The sequence below is a fragment of the Myotis yumanensis genome, unplaced genomic scaffold (assembly GCF_028538775.1).
Source record: "Myotis yumanensis isolate MYYU_CA2020_CCGP unplaced genomic scaffold, mMyoYum1.0.hap1 SCAF_17, whole genome shotgun sequence".
In the NCBI taxonomy this organism is placed as follows: domain Eukaryota; kingdom Metazoa; phylum Chordata; class Mammalia; order Chiroptera; family Vespertilionidae; genus Myotis; species Myotis yumanensis.
This window is the reverse complement of record NW_027223768.1, coordinates 39,886,458-39,908,355: the sequence shown is the minus strand read 5'-3', so window position 1 is coordinate 39,908,355 and position 21,898 is coordinate 39,886,458. Positions and strand designations below refer to the sequence as shown.

The 21,898-nt window shown below is 38.2% G+C and overlaps 1 protein-coding gene across 7 annotated transcripts in view; it reads left to right on the top strand.

Moving 5' to 3' along the window:
* DCAF6 (DDB1 and CUL4 associated factor 6) overlaps window positions 1–21,898 on the top strand; it is an 84,561-nt gene that overhangs the window by 8,640 nt on the left and 54,023 nt on the right. For all 7 annotated transcript variants that reach the window (XM_070396444.1, XM_070396442.1, XM_070396445.1 and 4 more), the window contains exons 2-9: window positions 145–206; window positions 2,091–2,183; window positions 4,767–4,952; window positions 6,961–7,074; window positions 9,791–9,926; window positions 13,332–13,546; window positions 17,701–17,794; window positions 19,027–19,146. In XM_070396444.1, coding sequence (XP_070252545.1) covers window positions 145–206; window positions 2,091–2,183; window positions 4,767–4,952; window positions 6,961–7,074; window positions 9,791–9,926; window positions 13,332–13,546; window positions 17,701–17,794; window positions 19,027–19,146 — 1,020 coding nt within the window. The remainder of the gene's footprint in view (window positions 1–144; window positions 207–2,090; window positions 2,184–4,766; window positions 4,953–6,960; window positions 7,075–9,790; window positions 9,927–13,331; window positions 13,547–17,700; window positions 17,795–19,026; window positions 19,147–21,898) is intronic.

Below are 21,898 nucleotides of genomic sequence, written 5' to 3'. Positions count from 1 at the left end.
TCACTTAGCTTATAAGTGGAAGAGTTGAAATTAGAGCTTGAATCTACTTATGCTAGATCCAACCTAGGCTCTTAACTTCAGTGTTCTACTTTCTGCAGCAATAAATGGTAGGATATATTTAGTTCTTTCTTTCTTTTGAAACAGGAAGAAGAGAATTTATCCAAAGATTAAAACTTGAAGCAACCCTGAATGTGCATGATGGCTGTGTAAGTAATTGTTGTTTTTCAACCGTGAAGGACTTTAAAACTGAGTATTTAAATGTTTGATAAAATGCCCCAGTCTTGCACACTGAAAAATTGATGGTTCATGAAGGAAGCAGCCCATTGATGTTTCTCTCTCTCTCTCCTTCTCCCTCCTCTCTCTAAAAATCAATTTTTAAATCTTAAAAAAAAAAATTCCCCAGTTTTCCCTGAAGAGATTGTGACTGGCCAATAAATTGGGAGAATAAAGTTTTACAGTAAAGTGATTTTGAATTTGGAAAAATATATGTTAGGTGTTTTTTAAAGTAGAGATGGTCCATGTTACTCCATCTTGATTAAAAGTGGAAGTCTAATTCTTTTTTTTAAAATTTAGATATAGTTCATATCCCATAAAATTCACCCATCTTAATGTGTAATTCAGCATTTTATTTTCATTTTTTATATTATTTACATATCTATTTTATTGACTGTATTGGGGTGACATTGGTTAATTAAGTTATATAGGTTTCAGGTGTACAATTCTCTAATCCACTGTATATTGTACTGTGTGTTCACCATCCCAACTCAAGTCTCCTTCCATCACCATTTATCTCCCCTATAATTCAGTGGTTTTTAAAATATCATAATGTGGTACCGCCGTCACCACTATCTAATTCTAGTATATTTTCAGCATCTGAAGTATAAGTTTGTACCATTTATCAGTCATTCCCATGCCCTCCCCACCTAGCTGTTGGCCTTCACTAGTTTACTTTCTGTCTCTGTAGATATGCCTCTTCTGGACTTTTTATGTAAATAGAATAACATATGTGGCTTTTCAGACTTGCTTCTTTCACTATCATTAATGTTTTCAGGGTTTGTCCATGTCATAATATGGGTAATGTGGCTGAATAATATTTCATTGTGCAGATATTTTGTTATAAGCAAACGGGCAGTCCCATTTTGTTTATGATATTTGGGTTGGTTTCCCTTTGGGCTTTTATGAATGATGCACCCATGGACTTTTGTGTACAAGTTTTTGTGTGGCATGTTTTCTTTTCTCTTGCATATAGACCTTGTTGTGGAATTAATGGGTCACAGCACAACTCTGTCAGTTTTGAGGTGCTGCCAAACTTTTTTCCAAAGAGCTGTGCTATTTTGCATTCTTTCCAGCAATGTATAAGGCCTCCAATTTCTTGATATCCTCACCAACTCTTAATTTCTGTGTGTTTTTTTTAAATTATTATAGCCATCCTAATAGGTGTGAAATAGTAACTCATTGTGGTTTTAGTTTTCATGAAGATTTACACCTGTTTTCTTCTAAGAGTTTCATCGTCTTGGCTATTACATTTAAATGTTTGATCATTTTCAGTTAGTTTTTATATATGGTGTGAAGTAGGGGTCTAAATTCATTCTTTTGCTTGTGTATATCCAGTTGTCACAGCATCATTTGTTGAAAAAACTGTGCTTTCTCCATTGAGTAGTCTTAGATTCCTTGATAAAAATTACTTGACCATGAACGTAAGGGTTTATTTCTGATTATCAGTTCCATTCTGTTGATGTGTGCTTATGGTTATGACAGCACCACACAGCCTTGATCACTGCAGCTTTGTAGTAAGTTTTTCTAATTCCTTTTTATGTGACCCAGTTTTATGTCTCTGGATATAAAATGAATTTGTTAAAATAATTTAAATAATAAAATTTAAGAGAGACAGACATTTCATTGTGAATTTTCAGAATATTGTGTTTGCTAAATAGTAGTCAGCATGTACTTTCAGGAAGTAAATTGATAAATACTATTTTCCATATACACAACCTCATTAGTGATATAAATTTTGAACCATCAGTTAAGTAAAAGATTCATACTTGTTTTATGTTCAGTTTGCTGCAATCCCTTTTTTGCTTTCTTTTTAGGTTAATACAATCTGTTGGAATGAGACTGGAGAGTATATTTTATCTGGCTCAGATGACACCAAGTTAGTAATTAGTAATCCTTACAGCAGAAAGGTAAGTGGTTTATAAAATCTACAATTTCATGAGAGAGAGAAAAATCAAGAAACTAGAAATCAAGAAATTGTAAATAATCATGGAACTGGGCATTTGTAATAGAATATTCTTATTTTGCTCACATTTGTTATATAATTTATAAGTTATTACAGCCAGGTCCCCTACTTTCCTTTGGAAAACGTTAGGTTTCCTTCTGCTTTTTGACTCTAGAATACTTACGCATGCTTCATGTTATCCAAGTGGATAAAATTGCCAAAAGTGATATTATCTCAATAAACCATTCTTTGGGGGCCAGGGAGGCAATGTGATGTTTTTTTCTTTCTGCTCAGAGAAACTAATTTTCAGCCAAGCAGTGTAAGAAACGGGATTTTATCAGTTTAAAAACAGTCGCTAGGTTCTAGTGACTTGTTTCTTCAGTTCAGTAAGCTGGGCTATGAACTAGGATTGTGTTCTGGTTCTGACTGGCTCTTCCTCTGACTTCTTATATAGAAGGAATGTGCAACTATTTTTATGTCAGTGAGGACATGGTAGATGGGCACCCTTTTTTAATAGTATCAATCTTACAGAATAAATAGTTCATGTATTTTTTATTTCTACAAACAGTTAAGATATTTAAATAAATGTTTGTGGTCCTTCAGCCTAAAAAGAGGTTCACATTGAGGCTGTCCTTGATGGAAAAGATAGGTCACAATTTTATTTCAGAGACAGCTTTGCTTAATTGTGCTGGCTTACCAGAGGGAAACTTGATGTTTTCAAGCTCTGCTTCTCGTAGGTCTGTAATTACTAGGACAACCTTTGTCTTACAGTGGAGAAATTCTTGATCATTAGAATTTCAGTGCTTAAAATTTTAAAGCACTCATCTAGGTACCAACGAAATTTCTTTAAAAAATGCAAAGCTTTATATATTTTTAAATTGTGATAAAATGCACATAACATAAAATTAACCATTTTTAGGAGTTCAGCTCAGTGACGTCATATACATTCACCTTATTGTGATACTATCACTCCCATCCAGCTACAGAACTCTTCATCTTGCAGAACTCAGACTCTGCCCATTAAACCGGAGTTCCCCTCCCGGCAACCCTCCCCCCACCCCACAACCAATATTCTACTTTCTGTCTCTCTGAATTTGACTAAGTACTGTATCTACTTCTAGGTACAACAGCTGGTGCTGCTGGCCATAGTTTGATGCTAATGAACTTCACATATGTTTATGCAGCATTTGTCCTGTTGGGACTGGCTAATTTTACTCAGCATAATTTTCTCAATGTTCACCCACATTACAGCATGTGTCAGATTTTCCATCCTTTTTAAAGCTGGATAATATTCCATTGTGTGGATAGACCACATTTTATTTATCCATTCATCTATCAGTGGACACTTGGGTTGCTTTTGCTTTTGTCTGTTGTAAATAATGTTGCCGTGAACGTAAGTGTATAAATATCTCTGCAAATCCCTGCTTTTAGTTATTTTATGAAAATGCCCAATGGATCCTAGCTGGTTTGGCTCAGTGGATAGAGCATCGGTCTGTGGACTGAAGGGCCCTGGGTTCGAATCTGGTCAAGGGCACATGCCCAGGTTTCGGGCTAGATCCCCAGTAGGGGGCATGCAGGAAGCAGCTGGTTAATGATTCTCTCTCATCATTGATGTTTCTACCTCTCTCCCCCTCTCCCTTTCTCTCTGAAATAAAAAGATACATACATATATTTTAAAAAGCCCAATGGCATAATTTTTAAAAGATCAGGTGTTTCTCTTTTAATTGCCTTTTTAAAAATGATATTTGCTTTATGCATGGTTCCTAGTAGATTATATTTATTTGAAAAGTAATTGCTCATTACCTATCCTCATTTCCAATTTGAGAAATGATTAAACAGGTAATACTTTCAGAGATTTTAGGTATAGGAAGACTATCTTTTTCACATAGTGGTTTTAATAGTTCCAAATTTGGTATCATACAGGAATATTTTTATTGTAAAAGACTAATGATTCATTACATAGGAAAACAGTTTTTTGATCCTGAGTTAAATCTTTTCTTATAGTTTCACTCTAGTTTTAGATTCTTTGAATTCATGGGAAGATTAATTTATGGCTAATGAAAGTTTCAAAATACTACCTATTGAGTTACGAGATTAGAGGTGTTTCTTATTAGTGGTATATCTTAATCATATATATAATAAATCTCAAATATATTAAAAAGAGAAGTTTTGTTTTCCAAAAATTATGGGCTAGTTTATTTGGATCAATCCTCCCACTGAAGACAATGAAAAGATGCTTGATTAAATAGTCCTAAAAATAACAAATAGCTTTTAACATAGTCCTAAAAGTAACAGATAACTGCCTTGATAGTGAGGCATTCAATCCAAAATGGTCATCAAAATTCTTCACATCTCAGAGGGGAAAAAAAAAATATGAGTGATTTTGATTTCTTTTTTTCCTAATTATAATAGTTCAAATCAAATGGTAATATTCATTGAGATAAAAATGTTAATGAGAATTTATTCCTGGCTATGCTTATGTTAAATATGAATGTTTATTTCTAGGAAATAACAAATTGCCAAGAATTACCTTCTTTGTATGTTTCAGGTTTTGACGACAATTCGTTCAGGGCATCGAGCAAATATCTTCAGCGCAAAGTTCTTACCATGCACAAATGATAAGCAGATTATCTCCTGCTCTGGAGATGGAGTAATATATTATACCAATGTTGAGCAAGATGCAGAAACTAACAGACAATGCCAATTTACGTGCCATTATGGAACTACCTATGAGGTGCAGTATTAATTATAATTATATATGTGATACATATGTGTATGTTTTTGTGTAAGTGTGTGTATGGTGCATGTATGTATGTAGTACATCTGTAATAATAAAAGGGTAATATGCTAATTAGACTGGATGTCATTCCGGACATCCTTCTGGACAAAGCCGGGGACTGGAGGGAAGCCTGGGTCCTGGGTGCCAGAGGGAAGATGCAGCCGGGGGAAAGAAGGCCTACTCTTGCATGAATTTCATGCATTGGGCCTCTGGTATGTGTAGATTTGTGTATGTGTATATACACTCCTTTGTGAATTTGTAGACAAAGAAATTACTGACAGAATATCTAGATTTCAGTAAAGTATTTGAGAGAATGGGTCTTGATAAGCTTGGGAATAAAGTTAAGAAATAAGCTATGAGTAGTAGTAATAAGAAATAAGCTGTGAGTAATAGTAATTATGTGAGCAACCATACTCTTGGCAAACAGGTGTCAGCCTTTAAAAGATGCTTCTGTATTGTGTTTCAGGGCTCTCTACTGGGTTTTCACCTCTTACACACTTTATCACTGTCTTGCATAAAGTCTTTTTGTCAGGACTATAATACTGGTAATGTTTCAACTACAATAGCTTTGTAATACTTTTTGAAAGCAGCAAGAATGAGGACTCCAGCTTTGTTTTTCTTTGTCCCGATTGTGTTGGCTATTTTGTGTCCTTTGAGGTTCCATATGAATTTTAAGATTTTTTTTCCTGGTTCTGTAAAAAAAAAAATGCCACAGGGATTTTGATAGAAATTGCATTAAATCTAGGTCACCTTGAGTAGTATGGACATTTAAACAATATTAAGTCTTCCAATTCATGAACATAGATGTCTTTTCATTTGTGTGTGTCTTCTTTAATTTCTTTCAGCATGCTTTGTAGTTTTTTTGTATACAAGACTTTCACCTCCTTGAATAAGTTTATTCCTAAGTATTTTACTCTTTTTGTTTGTAATATATTGAGGTTGTTTTTAGAAGAAGCACAATTGATTTTTGTGTTGATTTGTTAACCTGCAACTTTGCTGTATTCATTTATTAGTTTTAATGGGTTTTTTTTTTTTTTTTTGGTGTGGAATCTTTAGAATAGTATACATATAAGACCATGTCATCTTCAATTGGAGATAATTTTGCTTCTTTTTCAATTTCGATTACTTTTATTTCTTTTTTCTTGCTTTAGCTAGAACTTTCAATACTGTATTGAATAGAAGTAATGAGAGTGGGCATTCATGTCTTGTCCCTGATCTGAAAGGGAAAGCTTTCAGTTTTTCACCATCCTATATAATAAAAGGCTAATATGCAAATTGTCCCCTTGACCAGGAGTTCGACCAGGAGTTCGACCAGGGGGCAGGGCTGGCCAGCCAACCTCCTGCATCCCCTCCCCCCAGCCGGCTAGGCCATATTGCCCCAATCGGGGTGGGCGGGCTGGACCCTACCCATGCACGAATTCATGCACCAAGCCTCTAGTTGAATATGATGTTAGCCATGAGTTTCTTATATATGGTGTTTATGTTGAGGTAATTTCCTCCCTTTCCTAGCTTGTTGAGTGTCTTAATCATGAAATTTTGTCAAAATTTTGAGACGTCAATTTAAATGCTTTAATCAATTCAGCATCTTATAGTTTTCTTAAACATTATCATAGAAGAAAACTGTAATGTGTTTATAGTACAATTACAAATTTATATCCAGAAATCATAAAAATTAGGCTTTGAATAGTTTGAACAAGTTTCCTAGGGAAAAATTTTTCTTGTCAAAGCTGTTAGAAGTTTATAATTTTAAAGAACTTTCTATCTTCAGGAGCATTTGTTTCAAACTTCAAAGTAATGAGTCATATTAATTTAACTGTTACTTCTTGCATATTTCTATATGTAATTTACTGTTTTGACTTAGTTGCTTTTGCCTTAATCATTTTATAAAACAGTAGGAATGCTTCTCAAAGCCATCTGTTTAAGTGTTCAATAAGAATACCTGGACTTTTGCTCTCATCTTCAGATTATGACTGTACCCAATGACCCGCATACTTTCCTTTCTTGTGGTGAAGACGGAACTGTTAGGTGGTTTGATACGCGCATCAAAACTAGCTGCACAAAAGAAGATTGCAAAGATGTAAGAATCAACTTTTGGTATAAATGATGCAAAATATTTAAGATTATAATTAAAATTGAAACAGTAAACCCTGGCCGGTGTTTCTCAGTGGTTAGAGCACCAGCCCATGCACTCCAGGGTTTCGGGTTTGATTCCTGTTCAAGGGCATGTACCTGGGTTGCAGGTTCGATCCCTGAGTGTCCGGGCATATGTGTACGTCAACCAATCTATGCCTCTCTCACATTGATGTTTCTCTCCCGTCTCTCCCTCCCTCCCTCCCTCTTTCCCTCCCTCCCTCATTCCCTTCCTCCCAATCTCGCTAGAAAATCAAAGTTAAAAATATCCTCAGGTGAGGATTAAAAAGAAAATTTGAATAGTAAGTTATCTCTGGATTATCGAGATAATGGGTCAGTTGTTTTACAAAAATCTTCAATAGCATGTATTTTATAATCAAGTTTTTTACAGTAAAATGTTAATAGTGAAGTTAGGTAACTTGTATTTTTATTGTACATTTCAAATTATATATTTATGAGAATTGTTCAGTATATGCTCTAGTGTTATAAAAACTAGAGCATTTATCAATATATACCACTTAAGGAGATAATTGTGGCTCACCAATAGCCATGATGAAAGCGTGTGGTAGTTTAGTGTCTTCTCTTTGTTTTTACCCTGGCTTTTAAACCAACAATTATATGTTCTCTTTTTTTTAAATAACAAGATACCATTCTATCAATGTGTTCATTCAGATTTAGCACACTTTTCTATAGGCATAGCTTCACTATCAATTTTGTACTTTTAATACTATTTTAAATTTGAAAAAGGCCTGAGAAATCACGTAATGGCCCCAGACAGCTAACCCCAAATGTTATTTAGAAACAGTAGCTTTTTTCTCAGGTCATTTTGAAGTACCAAATGAAATAAGAAAGTATTGCTAAATATATTTTTACTGTAAGTGTCCACCTCCCCTAAAGAAGAATTACTGGTTAAGTGCTTGCTAATTAAACCAGTTACAATTATTAACATTCTTGGGAGAGATTATTTTCTATATTGAAACAGAAAAAAATAGAAATTAAGAAATTTTAAATGTACGATTTTTAAGTCCGTTTTTATGTTACATATATGTACACACATACACACAACTAGGAAAGCATTGAACTAATATATAAAAGGCAGAATAAGTCTAAAATATCAGATTGTTTACTAGGGTATTTGGTATTTCTGTTTCTCAGTAAATGGTAGATACTAAAATTTGTTATGGCAAATTCTTTTAAGACATATTTTAGTGTGCATGTAGTAAGATTTAATTGTGCTTTTACAACCAAAAACCCGGTAAAAATAAAGATGAAAGCAAAGCTAATAAGTGAAAACATTGTTAAAATTTACCTTAATAAAACTTTTTATTCCTTTATATGTAAAAATGAATAGAGGCCAAAGTATGAAGAAAAACTGGCACCTAAAGTAATCCTTAACTACTAAAACAGAATTTTATAGAAGGCATTTGGTGAACAAATTCTGTGTAATAGGAATAATGTTTTGAGGTCAATAATTAAATAAATAAAACATAAGGTGAATGTATTCTAAATACACAGCTATACTGAGAAGAGTGAGGAGCTCGCATCACAGACAAAATAGTATAAAATTAACAGAACACCTTAAGGATATGTGTTCTGGGTCATAACTCTTACATTTTTTAATGCTTATAGAGAGATAAATAGTGACATTATAGTAAATCTGTCTTTTATAGGGTGTGTGTGTATGAGAGAGAGAGAGAGAAAGAGAAAGAGAGGGAGGGAGGGAGGGAGGGAGGGAGGGAGGTTGGTTGTACTTTGTATTTGAGCTGGTAAGGAGAAAGATTTTACAAGTTAAAAGTATAAAAGTTTAAAATCAGTTAATAATACTTTATTATATTTTAGTAGTAACAGAACTAAAATAATGTAAGTACCATGTAAAATAATTAGTACTTATCATAGATAAAGGTAGATTATACCTCCATCTTTACTGTCCAGTGGACCAAAAACAGCAGCATTTCTAATGTGGTTAACAACTTATTGATACATTACATATGTGAGTATTTTACATTTCTAAAGATGTTCATTAGTCATAAGCATGAAGATATTTAGGGGGCATTTCTGAGAAATAATTCAAGTTGTATTATATTATTATCTGAAGTGCAGCTAGTTTTGAGAAAGGATTTAAACCATGATTAATGATGAGTTTCTTGAATTATTATCAACTCTTGTAGCTGCTGTTGATTTAGCTGATGTTTGAGTCTTATATCTGGGAACAATTTTTATTTTTTTCCTCTTCAGAATTTATTTTGCATTATTTAAATATTGGTTGTTTTTAAATCTCTAATTAAATGTAGTTTTCCATATATGTTTTCTTACTTTGTTTGGTCCATAAGGAAAGCATAAAATTTGTATTAGAGGGTAGTTTTGGAGTTAGATAGCAAACTGTAAAGAAAACAGTTTTTCTTAGAGTGATAAACTGCTGAGGAGGAATATTGACTGCATGTATTTATTTGCCTTTCACATAAGCTGAATGTGTTAGAAACTTATTGATAGAAAGAAATCTGAAAAATGAAAGGAAACCACGTTTTTCCCCTTTCAATGTCATAGTTATCGAATTAGGATTTCTGAAAACGTTTATTTTCTTCTAATTGAAGAGAACCTTTTTCAATATAGTATCATCTCTACTGTAAAGCTCTATGTAACTGCTGCTATTTTATTTTTTGTAGGATATTCTAATTAACTGCCGACGTGCTGCTACTTCTGTAGCGATTTGTCCGCCAATACCATATTACCTTGCTGTGGGTTGTTCTGATAGCTCAGTCCGAATATATGATCGGAGAATGCTGGGCACAAGAGCTACAGGTACAAAGATATATATTAAAGAAATGCAAGATTCTGTCAATTCAGAAAATAAATATGACATTTAAATTTTAAAAATTTTATTACAATTTAGTATGTAGAATGTTTTAAAATAATCTACACTAATAAAAGAGAAACATGGTAATTAGCGTATGACCACTACCCTTTTCATTGGCTAATCAGTGAGTATATGCAAATTAACTGTCAGCCAAGATGGCGGCCAGCAGCCAGGCACTGAAGCTAGCATGAGGCTTGCTTGCTGCGGACTCCAACGTTCCCCGCCTCACTTGCCGGCCTCTCAACTGCAACTCTAAGCAACTATGTACTATGTTGCAAATAAGAAGGTAAACAAAACACCAGAAACCAAAGGACTGAAACCCAGCTGGACCAAAACATTGTATCCATGTTTTCAACAGCGAAGCCTCAGAGCTAAAGCTGGCCCAGAATAAAATTTTTTAAAAAAAGAAGAAAACAAGGAGCGGTTGGGAGCTTTAGTCACTCGCCACCCGGAAAACAGCCCTCAGCCCCTCACCCAGACAGGCCAGGCACCCCAGTGGGGACCCCCACCCTGATTCAGGACACCCTTCAGGGCAAACCAGCCGGCCCCCAACCATGCACCAGGCCTCTATCCTATATAGTAAAAGGGTAATATGCCTCCCAGCACCGGGATCAGTGGAGCAGCGAGGCTCCCGGCACCGGGATCAGCGTGACGGGGCAGTGCCCAAACCCCCTGATTGCCCTGCGGCTCTGTGTGTGACAGGGTACGGAGCCCCAACCCCCCTGATGGGCCCTGCTCTGTGAGTGACGGGGCAGCGCCCCACCCCCCTGATTGGCCCTGCTCTGTGAGTGACAGGGGGCAGCACCCCAACCCCCTGATTGGCCCTGCTCTGTGCATCACAGGGGGTGGCGCTGCAACCTCCCCATTGACCCTGCCTTGAGTGTGACAGGGGGCGGTGCCCCAACCCCCCAATCAGCCCTACCCTGAGCATGACTGAGGGTGGCATCCCAACCTCCCAATCCACCCTGCTCTGTGCATGACAGGAGGCGGCGCCCCAACTCCCCAATCCGCCCTGCTCTGAGCCCAACCAGGGGCTGCACCTAGGGATTGGGCCTGCCCTCTGCCACCCAGGAGCAGGCTTAAGCCAACAGGTCGTTATCTCCAGAGGGGTCCCAGACTGCGAGAGGGCACAGGCCGGGCTGAGGGACCCCCCCTTCCCCTCCGAGTGCACAAATTTTTGTGCACCGGGCCTCTAGTATGTGTTATAAAAACAGCGTTTCACTAAGTTTTTATGATCTTATTGGGGTGGTACTTTTGCAGTTTATCACTTTAAAAAGCACTTGATGTATAATTGTCCTTCACTATCTCCAGGGGATGGTTCCAGGAGCCCTCGGATGCCCAAGTCCTTTACAAAATGGCTTAGAAAAGTGCTTATGTTCAGCCCTCCACCAGTGGAAAGTACTGTTTTCCTTCACTAGTGGTTGAATGTGTAGGTTTGAAATCCGCAGATATCGAGGACCAACTATATTAGTTTCCTAGGGCTGTATACTAGGTGGCTTAAAATAACAAATTTATTGTCTCATAATTCAGAGGCTAAAGAGGGTTTTGCAGGGTCATTTTGTGCTGGAGGCTCTCAGAGAAAATCTATTATGTGTTTCTCTCCTTGCTGTTTTTTTTTTTTATTTTAAAGTTTTAAAATTGATTTTAGAAAGAAAGAGGAAGGGGGTGGGGAGGAGGAAGGGAGAAAGAAGGAAAGGAAGATCAATTTGTTCCACTCATTTATGCATTCATTGGTTGATTCTTGTATGTGCCCTGACCAGGAATTGAACCTGCAACCTTGGCATATGGGGACAATGTTCTAACCAACTGAGCTACCCAACCAGGGCTCTCCTTGCTTCCTTATGGTTGCTGCTGGCAATCCTTAGCATCCCTTGGCTTGTAAATGTATTACATCAATCTCTGATTCCATATTTACCTGCCTTCTGCCCTGGGTATGTCTGTGTCCATATTTCTCTCTTCTGAGAACACTGGTCATACTGGGTTTAGGACCCTAAGCCAGTATGACCTCATTGTACTAATTACACCTACAAAGACGTTATTTCCAAATAGGGTCACATTCTGAGGTTCTGGTGGACATGAATTTGTGTGTGTGTGGAGGGGGAACACTATTCAGCCCACAACACTTGGTTTTCCTAATTTCTCTTTGCCATTTTTTAAATTAAGAGGATAACGGTAAGCATGGTGGAGAGAAAAGTCAGGAAAGAATAGCGACGTGGGTGTGTGTTAATGTATAGCATATGTTTATGCCTGCTTAGCCGATTTAAAGTGCTGTTATCAGTGATGCTACAGCACTGAACTTGAATCTGCCTTCAACTCCTCATCTCAAACTCCTCATCCATTATGGGATCAAACCACTTCTTAAATTCCCAATTCAAAGCCAACCTCCATTAGTATTTTCTCAGTAAAGGAAGCCAGGAATACTTAAACACTCACATACCCAAACATCAAATATATATTCACATAAATTATATTGCTAAAAATATAAGTGGACCAGGCCAGAAATGAACACAGTGTCAATCTCATTGTCAATTTATGTCCATTAAAAATGGTTATTGAAATGGAAAGGCTAGAGGAGATTATTTTTTTCTCGATTGAGGAGTCTTGTCTATTTGAATATGCACATTTAGGGAAATAGTATTAAATATGAAATTACAGGCTTCATTATTGTTTCTCAACAGGTGGGACCCAGTTGACATTTTGGGCGTAAAACCTCATTGTGCAGGATTGTATAACTCGGTGTATATTAGATTCTTAGAATTGAGCATTCCTGAGTCCCCCAGGACACAAAGTGCCCATTGTACCCTCTCGGTCATATTGCATTGTATTCATGACTATTACAATGAATTAAAACTGGCATAGTATTGCCACTCTGTAGTCTTAGAAGAAAAAAATTTCACGACAGTTACATTTTTAAAAAACATAAAGTAGAAGGTAAATCAGTTTCAAGGGATACTGCACTCTTTTATCTAGTATACTAATAAATAGCAGCTTTCCTATTTATATTATAAAAAGTATATTAATTTGTGGAGAATTTTTAGAAGATGATTTAGTATGACTATAACCATAAATTATTTAATTGGTTAAATAACTCATATTTCCAATAAAATATTATAATCTGGAATTCCAGATCATGAATTTTTTAAAAAGGTACATTTCCTTTGTACTGCATTCTTTTTTATTTTGTTATAAAATCTGGTTATTGAAAAAAGAGCCTCTTCTAGAAATAGAATGATAGCTTTGATTTCTATTGCTACATTAAATCACGTATCTCCTCGTGCAGATTAAGAGTTTTTAAAGTGTTTTTCTTCAAACACATGAATTTTAAACACCTTCCTGTTTTCTTACTGTAGGAAATTATGCAGGCCGGGGGACTGCTGGAATGGTTGCCCGTTTTCTCCCTTCTCATCTTAACAACAAGTCCTGCAGGGTGACGTCTCTATGTTACAGTGAAGACGGTCAGGAGATTCTCGTTAGCTACTCTTCAGATTATATCTACCTTTTTGACCCCAAAGATGACACCGCACGAGAACTTCGAACTCCTTCTGCAGAAGAGAGAAGGGAAGAGGTAAGTTTATTCAAAACCATCTTCTTTATTTTACTCAGAAAATACTAAATCAGTGACTTCTGGGGCCTAAAGGGCTTCAAAAAATACAGCTAATTTTCAAGGCACTTATAGTCTAGGAAACAAGGACACGAAACATACATGAAGGAACAGGAGCTAATAATTAAGGAAAGGCTCTAGAAAGAAGTATTGTAAAATATTTTTAAAGATAAAATATTTAATAACAAAATGCTTCGTTAACTATGAGGTTGCACAGTAGCAGTAAGAAATAGTCACAGGTCTAACAGTTACAGAAAAGGCAGTTAAAATAAAAAATGTGATGTACAGATTTCGAGGAGACTAAATGTTTATGGTTATGCACTAATAGGAGTTTTACCTGTTACCATTTACTATTCATATGTGGCCAGCAGTCCCCTCTGCTCCAAAGACTGCCTCTCTTTCACAATTATAAACTACTTAGAAGTCCAATGCACAACATTCATGCACTGGGGGAGAGGGGTCCCTCAGCCCAGCCTGCACCCTCTCACAGTCTGGGACCCCTTGGGAGATGTTCACCTGCCGACTTAGGCCTGCAGGGGGAGTGGGCCTAAGATGGCAGTCAGATATCCCCCAAGGGATCCTTAGCGCTGCCACGGATGCAAAAGAGGCTCCTGCCACTGCCGCTGCACTCTCCAGCCATGAGCCCAGCTTCTGGCTGAGCAGCACTACCCCTGTGGGGGCGCACTGACCACCAGGGGCAGCTCCTGCATTGAGCTTATGCCCCCTGGTGGTCAGTGCAGGTCATAGTGACCAGGCGTTCCACCATTCAGTCAATTTGTATATTAGCTTTTTATTATATAGGATAACATTATCTCTAGGTACATGTCACAAAATACATATGAGGGAGTGAGAAAAAGGTAAATTAAAGCATACACACACACACACACACACAGACACACACACACAGAACCATTTTCTTATGAAAGGAAAAAAACAAATAATATATCCTTGACATTTTACAACAGTAGGAAAATGTTTGTTTTCACCTATAAGCTTCTTTCCCTCTCATGGTTTTCACTTTGGCTTTTTTATTTTATAATGTCCTATGTTTAATCACTGTACTCTGGCTTTTGAAATGTCTTTTGAAATTGTTGCTTTTTGTTAATTATTAGTGGCCTTTTTAGTATTGGCCCAACTCCTTTTACTGAACACTTTTTAAAGGTACTAAAGAACACAATTTTGTAATTGCTATGAGATCTAAACTGAATTCAATTATTAAAATTACTAGAGGCCCGGTGCATGACTTTTGTGCACTTGGGGGGCGGGGGGGGTGGGGTTCCCTCAGCCCAGCCTGTGCCCTTTAGCAGTCCTGGAGCCCTCGGGGGATATCCGACTGATGCCGTGGAGGCGGCAGGAAAGGCTCCCGCCATGGCCATTGCACTCGCCAGCCATCCGCCTGGCTTGTGGACTTGTGGCTGAGCAGCTCTCCCCCTGTGGGAGCTCACTGACCACCAGGGGGCAGCTTCTGTGTTGAGCGTCTGCCCCCTGGTGGTCAGTGTGCGTCATAGAGACTGGTCGTTCAGCCATTCAGTCAATTTGTATATTACCCTTTTATTATATAGGATAGGCTTAGAGGGCTGTGAAATTAGAAAACAAATAGTATTACTCTATAAATATATCTTGGGATTTTAAATGTGGCAGTAGACTTAAATGAGTCAGGAAATTGACAAGGAAGAGGGCATGATGATGAATGAAAACTAAGTTTATTGGTCTGATTGAAAGCATAAAATCTGCTCTGACATTTTTTTCATTGCTGTATAATTTCCTCTTGAGATAAGTACTTGAGTAAGTTATAGTCAAAGTTTGTGACTATTTCAGCCAATTGATGTTTCTCATCAACGTTTATCTCTCTGTCCCTCTCTGTTCCTCTCTAAAGTCAATAAAAACATTTTTTTTAAAGAAAAAACTAAGAGTTGGAAATACAGAAACATTTTAAGTGGCTTTTATACCACTAGCTTTTATACCATAGAATACTTAGCCAAAGATGTTTGTATGATCAGAGCAAAAGAGGCAGAGTCAGTCACGAACAGTTGGTTTTGGCTTTTTTCTGAATGTGTTTTTCTCAGTATACTTTGCTGAGTTAACTAAATTAGGAAAAATAATTCTGAAAATGTATTAAAATTATACAAATAAATCATGCTTATTGTAATCAACCTAACAACTAAGGTATACATAGAAGAAGAAATTAAAAATCTGTTGCCATCTTCAACCCACCATCTTTTCTTTCAGTGTTTTACATCCTTGACCATTGGGGTCAGACAAACTTAATTTATCAGATATTTAATGGGTACCTACTATACACTAAGTCCTATATTAGACTTTAGAAAATCAAGGATGACTGTGACAAGGACATGGCCTCTCAGGAATTTACAGTTTAGTGGATGTAGACATATGAATGAATGAATGAATGAATGAATGAATGAATGAGTGAATGAATGAACGAACAGGAAGGAAAAGAAAGACTTAATAGAATAAAATGTAAGAATTATGTTCTATATAAGTAGACCAAAGGAGGGAATAATTGATTTTCATTGGAAACATGAGACAAGCTTAAGCAGGGGTTTAAAGTATGAGTAAAAGTTTAATATATGATACATGTGATTTTTTTCTTATGCTTCTTTTATATTTTCTTATTTGTGAAGGCCTTTTTTTTAATTTCTTCATATCCTGTAATAATTTTTTTCCCCTTTTTATTTAGTATACTAGATTTGTACACCAGTGGGGTCCTTCAGCATGGTCTGTGGGGATTGGGCTGAAACTGGCATCCAACATCTTCCAAGGGATGTAGTAGTGTGCGAAGTAGCAGGCGGACATGGAGGAGCCGCTCACACTCATCCCAGTCAGCTGAGCGCCGCTCGCACTGTGGGAGCACACTGACCACCAGGGGGCAGCTCCTGCATTGAGTGTCCGCCCCTTGGTGGTCAGTGCGTGACCTGTCAACTGGTCGCTTAGGCTTTTATATATATAGATGAGTGGCCCGGTGCACGAAATTCGTGCACATTAAAAGGGAGTTAATTAGAGGAAATATTTTAATATTGCTGTTTGTCCTTTCTCTGTAATAGAAGTGTTAGAGATGAAAGAAAATTAGTAAAATGTATATGAAAAGCTTCCTCCTGTCAGAGTCAGGGGCGCGCCTCGGGACCCAGAGTCAAGTCCCCGCCCACCCATGCGCACCTCGAAATTGTGCGAGACCCAGACCCAGCCAGCCACACCCCTGTCAGTCCCCACAGGACAGGGGTGCAGCCTCAGGTCCCCCAGCCTGGTGCCGGGCGGGGAGCTTGACCTCAGGTCCTCTGGTGCAGCCTCAGGTCCCCTGGCTTGGTGCTGGATGGGGGGCGCAGCCTCAGGTCCCCCATCAAGCCCTTCCGGGCAGGGGAATGCAGCCTCAGGTCCCTGGTGTGAGCGTGCGAGGGCATGACATCCATTTGCATATTAGCTCTTTATTATATAGGATTCTTTTGTCTTGTTCAATTGTTTCTCACTTCTCATTTTCCTTTATTATTATTTTTTCTTTTTATTGTCTTTTCTCTCTTTTCCTTTTCCTCTAATTTTTAAATTGAATTTATTGGGATGAGACCTGCTCCACTTCATTATTGAACTGCTGCATTGAATCCAATCTCTCATTTTTTCCTGGTCCCCATAGTTTGTCTCTAAAATATACATCCCAAATCTGTAGCACTACTCACCACCCTGGCTACCACTGCTACTTGGTGCAAGATGTCAGCATCTCTCTCCTCTGTTATGGGGCTTCCTGACCAGTCCCCCTGCCACTCTTCCCACAATCCTCTCATAGGTCATGCTGCTCTTCTGATCAGCTCTCCAAGGGACTCCCACTTCTCTCAGAGCCAGACTGAGGTCCTTAGAGTGGTTTCAAGACCTGCATCATCAGTTCTCATACTCCTCTGCTCTCCCTGCTTCTCTGCTCTAGCACATCTGCTCACAGGCAGCTAAGCAGGCCTCTACTGAGGGCCCTTGGCTTCCTTTGCAAGATTTCCTTGGTGTCTCTCACTTTCAGTCTATGTGCGTCCTCAGTACAGAAAGTAGGGGGATGGAGAGAAGCTACTAGATTTGAAGTGTGCTTTAGAGGTGAGCAAACAAGTGTTCTCCTCACCTTTTAGTTACGGCAGCCTCCGGTGAAGCGCTTGAGGCTTCGTGGTGACTGGTCAGATACTGGACCCCGAGCCAGGCCAGAGAGTGAACGAGAGCGAGATGGTAACTATACTTTGCTCAGCTTTTTTGTTTTTCTATGGTACTTAAAAATGAGTATTTTCACTTGTTTCCATTATTTCCACTGTTATAAGTGATGTTGCAGCAAGCATTCTGGTACGTCTCTTAGCACACCTATGCAAGTGGGTCGCAGCTAAATTCCCACAAGTGGGATGGCGGGTCCACTGGATTAGTGTGTTTTAACTTTGATAGTTATCAAGTTACCCACCCAAAAAGCACTCCTTTACATTCCCACTGAAAGTATAAGAATGCTCGTGCCTCATAAAACATCAGGTGTCATCAAACTTCTTAATTTTTGCCTTTCTCTTAGATATAAATCAAATGAGAACCCTCAGTTTCCAACCAGAGAGTTTTATAATGGCACATAAATTTTTTTACCCTTCCCTCAGGTGCCTTTGACAAGTGCGAGAAGCTACCTTGGAAGCTTTAAGATGGCACTTTAAAATAGAATTAATTTTAATAAGTGGGTCTTTAGCAAAAATGTTACTCTGATGACTTCTGAAATCTTTCAAGATTAAAGGCATATTTCCCAGTATATTAACTTTTGTATTATCTTATAATACCTAAATATAAAGCTATATAATATAAAGGCAATGAAGTATAAGATAAATTCTATTTTCACAGAAAATTCAAGAACAAATGATTTCCATTTGTAATTATATGATTGTAGAATAGAAATGAATTGTCAGTTTTGATGTCATACTTAATTTGAAAATGCTCAAGAAAACTTGTGTATTCGAGGGAGGAAAAGCAGGGAGGGAAGAGACAAAAAACTTCTAGTTTCAGTTCATTTCAAGTATGTAGAATTTGCTTATACTAAATGATGAAAACAAATTCAGTTTAAGAAAATTTAAGTAAGAGGGCAAACTTTTCTTTTAATCTGAACAGTGTACAATGCACAAGACCTTCCTAGCAGTGCACTCTTAGAACTAAAGAGGTGGGTTGGGTAGGGGTGGGGGGACCCTAAGACTAAGCAAAGATGTAGGAGCTAAGTCCTGTTCTTGAGGAACTCAAACACACATGGAGAGCCACTCATTTAAACTTCAATGTGAAATGTGATGATGGCTCTTGTGGCTCTGTGTACATTCATAGAATTTATTTGGGCAATTTGATTTTTTTAAGTTATGTTCATTTTAAGGCCCTCAAATCTGGGTTTTTGCATTAATGAAAGATGCTGACTTATTACTAGCTCATTGATATGACCTGTGTTTCCATAGGAGAGCAAAGTCCCAATGTGTCATTGATGCAGAGAATGTCTGACATGTTATCAAGGTGGTTTGAAGAAGCAAGTGAGGTTGCACAAAGCAATAGAGGACGAGGAAGATCTCAACCCACAGGTGGGTGCTCTTATTAATTACAGTCATCAGAAAGCTGGTAACAACTACTGAGTGGGGTTTATTTTTGCCATCCGATTTCCACCATGTTTTAGATCTACAGTAATGCAAGGTTCTTACTGTTGTGTGAAGCAGGAGAAGGAGAGGGCATTAGGTACAACTGGTCCCTTCAGTTTCCACTAGTTCTAGCCCTTATTTTTTGCTTTTCTCAAAAAAAAAGTAAAAGCAGCTGATAGTCCCCACTTAAGTCCTTTTTTTAAAAAAATATATTTTATTGATTTTTTTACAGAGAGGAAGGGAGAGGAGCAGAGAATTAGAAACATCGATGAGAGAGAAACATTGATCAGCTCCCTCTTGCACACCCCCTATTGGGGATGTGCCCGCAACCAAGATACATGCCCTTAGCCGGAATTGAAACTGGGACCCTTGAGTCTGCAGGCTAATGCTCTATCCACTGAGCCAAAGCAGTTAGGGCTTAAGTCCTTTTTTTATTAGAGTAGAAATATATAAAACCCTGTAGATAAATAAGTTTTATATAATTGAATACTTTCTGCTTTTGGTTACTTATATAATTGGTTATTAATTACGTTTCTGGTGTTAGCTGACTTGTTTTCGTATCTTTGTTCACTACTCCCAGCTTTGTGGTCTTTGGCAAGTTACTTGTCTCTATCAAAAGTGAGCATATAAAAAGTTAACTCCAAAATATTTTAAATCCCCAAACTAAAGATTTCTATTGAATTTCATCTATAAGTGGATTTTGTTAAATCATGCAGATCAATTAACTTTTAAAAAAATTCCTTCGTCCCTAGCTGGTTTGGCTCAGTGGATAGAACATGGGCCCATGGACTGAAGGGTCCCGGGTTCAATTCTGGTCAAGGGCACATGCCTGGGTTGTGCGCTCGATCCCCAGTAGGGGGCATGCAGGAGGCAGCCAATCAATGATTCTCTCTTATCATTGATGTTTCTATGTTTCTCTTCCTTTCCCTTCCTCTCCAAAATCAATAAAAAAATATTTTTAAAAAATTCCTTGGACTGTGGATTTGCTGAAGAGTTACTAAATTTCTGCTTAAATTTAAGAAATATTTAAATCATGGTGATTAAAAGAACAAACTTGACATTCTGTGGTAGTTGTATCTTACAAAGCATGTAATACTGGTTTGATGGTGATGAACTCCTTTAGCTTTTTCTTATCTGTGAAGCTCTTTATCTGACCTTCAGTTCTGAATGATAGCTTTGCTGGATAAAGCAATCTTGGTTGTAGGTTCTTGCTATTCATCACTTTAAATATTTCTTGCCACTCCCTTCTGGCCTGCATAGTTTCTGTTGAGAAATCAGCTGACAGTCGTATGGATACTCCGTTGTAGGTAACTGACTGTTTTTCTCTTGCTGCTTTTAAGATTGTCTCTTTGTCTTAAACCCTTGACATTTTAATTATGATGTGTCTTGGTGTGGTCCTCTTTGGATTCCTTTTGTTTGGGGTTCTCTGTGCATCCTGGACTTGTAAGTCTATTTCTTTCACCAGGTAGGGGAAGTTTTCTGTCATTATTTCTTCAAATAGGTTTTCAGTATCTTGCCCTCTCTCTTCTTCTGATACCCCTATAATTCGGATGTTGGTGTGCTTGAAGTTGTCCCAGAGGCTCTTTACACTATCTTCATATTTTTGGATTCTTTTTTCTTTTTGCTTTTCTCATTGGGTATTTTTTGCTTCTTCGTATTTCAGATCTTTGACTTGATTCTTGGGATCCTCTTGTCTGCTGTTGGATCTCTGTATATTATTCTTTATTTCAGTCAGTGTATGCTTAATTTTGAGTTGGTCTTTTTTCATATCCTCCAGGGTCTCACTAAATTTATCGGCGGTTTCTAGAAAATTCTCGAGAAACCTTAAAAGTGTGGTTTTGAACTCTATATCCAGCAGTTTGCTTTCCTCCACTTCTGTCATTTGTGACCTGTTTCTTTGTCTCCGCATTTTTTATGCTTCCCTGTGTTGGTAGAGTGGCTTTGTGTGCTAGGTGTCCTATAGGGCCCAGTGGCTCAGCCTCCCCAATTACCTGAGGTGGACACTCTTGGTGCACCCCTTTGTGGGCTTTGTGCACAGTCTTGTTGTAGTTAAGCCTTGATTGTTGTAGGTATCACTGGGAGGAATTGACCTCCAGGCCAGTTGGCTGTGAGAGTCAGCTGTGTCTGCAGTGGGAGAACTTCTGTGCTGAAGACACCCTTCTGGGGCAAGACTTTCTTCAGTGGGGCTTTGGTGCTCACTGAGTCTGCCCCCTGAGTGTGTCCCTTATGGATCTGAGGTGTTGTAATCTGGATGGTTCCACTCTGACCACTGGGTACACTGGCTCTTGGATCTAAGGAGGTGCTAATTTAGCCTCTGCCTGAGGCTACCCAGCAGGAGCTATGATGAGATATGAAGATTCCCCTTCCTTGTTTGGGGTTTGGAGGTGCCCAGATGAGGCCCAGCTGTGAAGCAATGCAAGCTGCTGTGGGGCCTTGGGCCTTCTCTTGGAAGTTCTGGGTCTGTCTGGCCCACCTGCAGTTTGTTGGGTAATTATCAGATTGCAAAGGGCCAGGGCATTCATATGCAAAAGCCTCTGCCACAGCTTGGGTGGGGCGGGGTATCAGGGAATCAACAGGGCGGAGCAAGCAGCTATGCCTGATCCTCAGCCCTGCCCTAAGAGGCCCCACGTCTCAGTGTCCCAGTAATCGCTGCAAGCACCTCTAAGAGAAAGCCGCCCTCGAGTTCTGAGTTCTGCCC